General features: G+C 34.6%; 1 protein-coding gene and 1 non-coding gene across 2 annotated transcripts; one reads left to right on the top strand and one right to left on the bottom strand.

The window, feature by feature from the left end:
* The first annotated feature begins 219 nt into the window (after window positions 1-219).
* LOC114410522 (serine/threonine-protein phosphatase 7 long form homolog) lies at window positions 220-2,186 on the top strand. The gene is made up of 3 exons (XM_028374507.1): window positions 220-255; window positions 1,361-1,927; window positions 2,010-2,186. The coding sequence occupies exons 1-3, from the start codon at window positions 220-222 to the stop codon at window positions 2,184-2,186; spliced, it is 780 nt and encodes a 259-aa protein (XP_028230308.1).
* Window positions 2,187-3,184: 998 nt separating this feature from the next.
* TRNAM-CAU lies at window positions 3,185-3,269 on the bottom strand. The gene is given in 2 exon segments: window positions 3,185-3,220; window positions 3,232-3,269. It is a non-coding gene; the product is annotated as a tRNA-Met (tRNA).
* Between the last annotated feature and the right edge of the window lie 3,705 nt (window positions 3,270-6,974).

Here is a 6,974-nt window from a genome sequence, read left to right as displayed (position 1 = left end):
TGTTTGATTCTTCTTCTTCTTCCTCGGCCACGAACGACAAAGCACGAGCAGCCACGAACCACGAACCACCGTGAAGAGGAGCCGTGTTGTCGTGAAGAGGAGCCACGAACCACGAACCAGTGTCCACCGTCAAGGGAGCATCGTCAGTGTCGGCTGTCGAGGTAAGCACCACTGTCCTTTCCGCCATTGATGTCGGAGTAGGAAAGCTTGGAGGAGCTTATGGATCAAGTGATCTGTAAGCATGTTCCGGATCAAGTTGATCTGTAAGAGGAAAATGCTTACGGATCACCTGATCCGTAAATAGTCACAGCTTCATTTTACAAATTGTATCCTCTTTCAGGGATGAATTAGATTGATTAGCATGAATTATGATTATATATAGATGTATCCTCTGTCAGGGAATTATCGAAATAGTATATATTGATTAGCATGAATTATGATTATATTGATTATATAGATTAGATTGATTAGCATGAATTATGATTATATATTGATTATCGAAATAGTATCCTCTTCTTCATTTAAAAAATTCCAAAAGATACCTAGTGCTTGTCAGAAATTATCCAAATATTCCAAACCATATATTGCTACTAAAACTAGTCTCATTATTACAAAGATAAAAATCACAACTAGAGAGAGCTTAAGGGTTAATTGCATCAACTTCATCCTTATGGTTTGCTTAAGGGTTGGTTACGAAGTCATGCAATCTTTTATGCTCAAACCTATTCCTTTTCTCAATATAATCTTTAACATTGAGATAAATAACTAAGAAATAATTATAAGAAAGATTTGGAATTGATTATTGACTTAAAAAAAAGCAAATTACTTCCTCATAGACACTTCATTTACGTTGACAATTGAATGCACTACAAATAAAGCTTTAATACTATGCACATATGCAGATTTCTCCCTGTCTCTCAAGGTGGATGATTAATGCTCTAATTGTGTAAGGATGGAAATTAATGTTTCATGATTTTATCCACTAGTCCCTGCTTATTGCTTACCAAGTATTGTATGCATTAGAGTAAGACACTCGAGCACAACCATGAAAAAAATAAGTACTCTAGTTCTTACTCAAGTATAAGTATTATTTTGTCGATTGCCTTTGTGGTCCTTTTGGTTATGTGAGTACTTTCGATTATAGGACAATCCATTGGTGACATAATTTTCTTAGAAATCACCTACAAGTTTTATCCAAAAGCTACCTCCTTTTCTGCTTCCAAGTCATTTGCGCAAAACCAAAGAGACAACCATGAGTCCCATTGGCTTGTCCTTCCTCTTCCTCATTTCTTTAGCACTTCTCTCTATTGCCAGAGGCCAAGAAAGGGCACCTCATGCTTGATGTGCTTTCTTTAATCAGGACTACGACGAGGCTTCCCCGCGTGCGTGCAGGTGGGTTGCGACGAAGAAGACCTTGAAGAGCATTCGCACGCCGTCGTACAGGGATCGCCTGGACCGACTCCGGATTCCGGATGTCTGTTGGATCCCTTATGGGGAGCATCGGGAGGTCCGAGACTTCTACCTCAGATTATGCTATTCCGGTCTCTTGCGCTGGGGGCTTGTTGTTGTTTATTACCGACCGGAGAGGGTCGTACGGCAGTTTGGCTACACGCAGACCATTTCTGCTCCTCCTGTCGATTCATGGGTCTCGTATGGTGATATTCACGACAGGTGGATGCACTACAAGGATCATATCATACCAGCAGGTGAGGTGTGCGTTGTGCTAGGGGCATGTTCCAGTGACTACATGGACTGGTTCTTCCGCATCTCCCATCCTTTCACGTCGCCAGGCCACACATTAGATCATCTGCCTCATGGTCACACCCCGCAGCCCCGAGTCGTCCCTCAGGCCCCGCAGACGGATATCCCTCACGTGCCGGAGCCAAGAGCATCGTCGACATCTGCGGAGGAGCCTAGACATGCAATGGTAAGTAATACTAATAATTTACGTCACTTACCTCGATATTTGCATAATAATTTGTGTAATTAGTTTGTTTTGTATGTAACAGGAAGTTTGTGATGACATTGCTGAGAGGTTGGAGCGCCATTTGAGTCTAGGAGTGGTCACGCCTGGCTCATCGACACATGAGGTGATCGAAGAATGCCTCAGGTTGGCCAGGAGTGTGACACATGACCATCTTGTATATGTTAGGTCTAGACGCAGGCAGCGCACGGATCAGGCGTAGTTTATGTACATATTTTATATTGATATTCCATGTATATACATATATTGTACATGAACTCATTTCATGAGTATTGTTGGTTTTATTTATTTTCATTAGTAATGTTAGTTTTATTTATTTTCATTGATTGTGTATTCTATTTGTGTCTATATACACGCGTGTTATTAAAATGGTCTAGTTAACTTAGTTATAGTATATGTAAATTATTATAAATGGTCTAGTTAACTTAGTTTACCAACTAATAAAAAATAATTTGAAATATGACTTTAAATATAATTGAAACAAAGGAGTTGAAAAAGGTGTAAAAAAAAATTAAACAAAAAATGGACATCATTCGTTATCTAAGATCCTTATTTTATATAATGTACTAATATTTTTAAATTCTCTTATAATTACTATTTTCCCACTTATACTAATGATCATGTAAAAAATGTATTATAAACTAGTTAGTATTTTAATTTTTAATATAATACTAATTATTTTTTTATATTCTTTATAATATTAATGATATGATTAATTCTTTATAATATTATCTTTTATGTATTTATTGATTTTTATTAATATGTATAAAATAACCTTAAACAATAATTATAATAGGACTGAGTAAGTATTTTAATATCATCTTCTAAACAAATTTATTCTAAAAAAATATATTAAAAAATTAATTATTTATAATAAATCAATATTTATAAATATATTATAATTAATAAAATAAAAAATAGATTTAATTATATTATAAATAAATATGTTGTATCTTTAAAATATATTATAATTATTTTTTCTCTTACGGATCAATAAGAGACTTACGCCATTTTTTAAGAATGCTGGTGCACCAGCAATAATGCTGGGTGCATCTAGCAACACTCATGGGTTAAAGGTGGAGAGAATCTTGGTCTTTAAGTGGACGAAACCTTTGCGAATTTATTAGCCCAAAAATATGGATAGCTTGTGAACGCGAAGCATTGTTAAATTAAACTTTAATAAAGTGGTGAAAAAGAATTTGGGGTGAGAGAGGCTCGAACTCTCGACCTCAGGATCACTCAGAAGCTATGAGACCTACGCGCTAGCCAACTGCGCCACCACCCCACATGAAATTATGTTCCGTAGTATATTAAAATCTCTATATACACATGACTTCAAATCTTCAATGGTCAAGACTCGTGTTATATTTGGTCTTTTTCGCTTTTTTTTCGAAGTTGGAAATATTTCCCAATTCAGGTTTTCATCGTAAAAAAACAAAGAATTCAGGTTTTCTCTCGGAGTTTCCAGCTAAAATAAACATGTCCATTAAAATTCAATTTATAGGGTTCGACTTTAAGCCCAACCATTATGTGAGATCCTATTTCTACAGAGGCCTATTTCTTTGGTCCAAGCCTTTTAAATCGAACTCGAAACTCATAAGTGCACTGTTATTTCCACATCCGGTTTTGCTAGGTTCACACCCTATGATAGTTGTATTTTTTTTTCCTTTTTCACAAAATATCCCTGATGAAAACATGTTTCCATTGATACAACTACACAAGATGTGCGGTATGCACTTATCTCACAATCGCTTATATATCCGTCTCCTATTTATATGTGGTAATCAAATTTAACCTTATAAAAGGAGAAGAGATCCAACGGTTGGGGTGGAACCTCACTGCTGGAAATTAAAATTCCAAGTCCTCTATCATAGAGTTACTATGATTGATGTTACAGTTAATGATTTGTGAATTTGAGATAAATTGTTTGACTTGAAAAATGCTCGGAAGAGAAAAAGTTTTGAAAGCGTTGTGTTGTGGCATCTACGGATTAACACACTTTCAGTTAAAAGCTTACAGGGAAGTTGGCAACGGTAACTTGTTTGAAAGGCTTTATATATGTGTTGAGAATTGAGATAAAAGCCTTCTTTGAGGAGAACCAATTTCAACTATAACAGTTCCTATAAACAAAATGAGACTCATCCTTAGATTAATATATTTTAGAGTTTTGACCTTTATGCGCCACATTTGAGATACACATATTTTATGGCCCATATTTTTACGGTAAAAATAATGGATTTTTACGGATCTCTATTTTCTCTCCCTCTCTTTTGCCCCTCTAGGAGTAGAGGATTTGTTTTGGCAAATTGAGAAAGATTTAAAATGCTACTATAAAAAAATGGTAGACCAAAATGAAAGTAATGATGCGTTCCTGAATAATATAATTTATGTCTCTTTTTCGTAACAACAGTTCTTCTATTCTTCAAGAAAGAGCTTCCTATCAGATCGTTCTTGGGGCTAAAATGTATATAAAAAAAAGATATTTGGACACTTAATATGTTTTTTTTTTCTTAATCATTACTTGTTATTTAACTTTTAGTGAATGAGAAATAAAATATATAAAAATATAAATATAATATATGACATGATATGATGTAATAGAAAAAAAGAAATAGTAATTAGCTGTTTGAAAAAATTAAATGTTTAAAATATGAGGTCGGGCTACGCAATAATGGATTGGATTTTCTTTTTATTGGGTGTTTAAGATATTCTTGGAGCTAGAGATTAATTCTAGAAATATGAAGATCTATTTGCAGACTAATTCTTTCCCACATATTTTCTTATAATCTTATGCATTGAGGTGAATAAATTTTTTTTATCACATGCTCAAGAAGATACGATTATTTATTAATCATATTGTAGATATTGCAGAACAACGGAAATCAAAATATCAATGAACTAGCTTACGAGAGTAATGTTGATTAGATTATTTGCAATAGTAGTATGCCACCCTCTCTAATTTCTTCAGTTGCAATAGGAATCATTGAAAGATACCTATTGCTCACTGCAGGTAGAATTTATTTTCCACCTCAAATGCTATATTTTTCTACCCGAGTTTATGAAGTACCCCTGACAAATCTTAATGATATCTCCTTAATTACAAAAACCTACACTATTAAATGAAAATGTAAAAAAATTAAATGTTTTTTTTGTGGGAAAAAAATTAAATGTTTTATTGCCCAAAATGTATACGTTTTCTTATCTTGCAGTAATAAGAATGTCAGAATAATCCTATTCAAACAAAAAAATTCAAGCAGGCGATAAATTGTTAGACATTATTCTGTTAGCTAGTTAGATTGTGTAAGGTCTTTATCTTAGTTTGTGACAAATAGATAACGAATATGTTTGAATCCCATTTGCCAAAATAACAATATGGGGGGAAATGATGTCAATTGTAGACATTGTTAAGAGAAGAATTCACTTTCACATAACAAGGATTGATATATGGATTCACATTCACTTGCCAAAAGAAGCATCTATTGTGGTTAGAAGAAATGAAAGAGGAAGCCATGGAGATATAAGATTGGCTGAGTGGTTGAGGAAGGATGAAGGGAGAAGAAAAGGAAGAGAAGTGGCAGGTGCAAACCCTCAACTGATATTTTTTACAAAACTCACACACTAACATTTGTTAATAAAGAAAATTAAAAGAGGAAGTCTATGAGAAAGAAAAGGATGGCTTATATGGTGAAAGATAGGAAGAAATAGAAATTTGCAAGTGTTAATTAAATGGAGATTGATTGGTGGGTGTTGGTTTGATGAAAGCAAGCCAGGTTGGGGGTGGGGGGTCACATATAATGTGTGTGTGCTTCCTAAAATCCCTTGAGTAGATAGAAATCCAGCTCATAGTTCTTCAGCACTGATATGATCCCATGTGGAGAGGACTGCCAGTTCACGGACTAATAACTTATTGTATTGCTGCAGTGCAGACTTCTAAAGAAAAAAGAAAAAAAAAGGATCCTTATAGCTGTATCCTCGTCCCTAACGCTGCCAAGAAGTTAGATAATGACTTCATCTGAGGCCCCTCTTCTTTTCTTTTCTCATCTCTATAATAATACTATCAAATTGTATGTGTGTATGTGCGTGTGCTCATAGTCATGCAATGCATAATCTTTAAGGCCAAGCTAGCTAGCTCTACAAGATGAGTGCCAAACATGGTCCAACTATAACTGTGGGAGAATCATCCTCGAAAAGTATTATTAATTAAGTGAACGGAGCAAGAAGGGTTTTGTGGTTCTCATTTCATGTGGGGCTTGTGGACACAAGATAATGGTCTACCGTTATTAATAAAATATGTGGCATGTTATGTTATATATGTTAGGCTTGATGGTCGGTATTAGAGATTGTTACTGTCACGAATCACGATTGACAAGGGAATGATACGGTGGTGATTGATACATATATAACTCATAACAAAATTTAATTTTGTTCTCATCGCAGCCGCTAAATGCATGCCTCGCTTTTTCACATGATTTCCTAATGACCTTAATCAAGAACTCAAATGAAATGTACCCTTTTTTTTTGCTTTCCCTATCAAACCTTAACAGTGACCGTTCCTATTCGTTTTGGTTGATTTGCCGATAGTTTTTGGTTTCGGATTGATGAGGCATAGGAATATGGGATCATGTGGCATGTATTTTGGTCCCAACATACAAGGAAAAGGGTGTGTAATATTGATTGGTGCAATTCATAAGCGTAGTACATGCTTATTACCATAGTCAAATATAATCGACAAAACAAACTGGTATGGAAGAAGAAATTGTAGAGGTTAAATTTAATACTTAAACAATTTTTCTTTTCTCATTTTTACTTTTGTCTCCTGCAGTAACAAACCACACGGAAAGATGTGGATGGAATAAAAATTTGGAAAAACATTCATCCCATTTGGCGAAGGAAAAGGTTCGTCAAGGCTGAAAGAGTTTAGGAAGAATTTTGAGATGCATGCATAAAAAATAAAAAAAATTACTTCTAAGATTTCACACAATGATATTTT

The sequence above is a fragment of the Glycine soja genome, chromosome 4 (genome assembly GCF_004193775.1).
Source record: "Glycine soja cultivar W05 chromosome 4, ASM419377v2, whole genome shotgun sequence".
In the NCBI taxonomy this organism is placed as follows: domain Eukaryota; kingdom Viridiplantae; phylum Streptophyta; class Magnoliopsida; order Fabales; family Fabaceae; genus Glycine; species Glycine soja.
The sequence above is the reverse complement of the archived record's forward strand: the minus strand, read 5'-3'. Positions and strand labels throughout refer to the sequence as shown.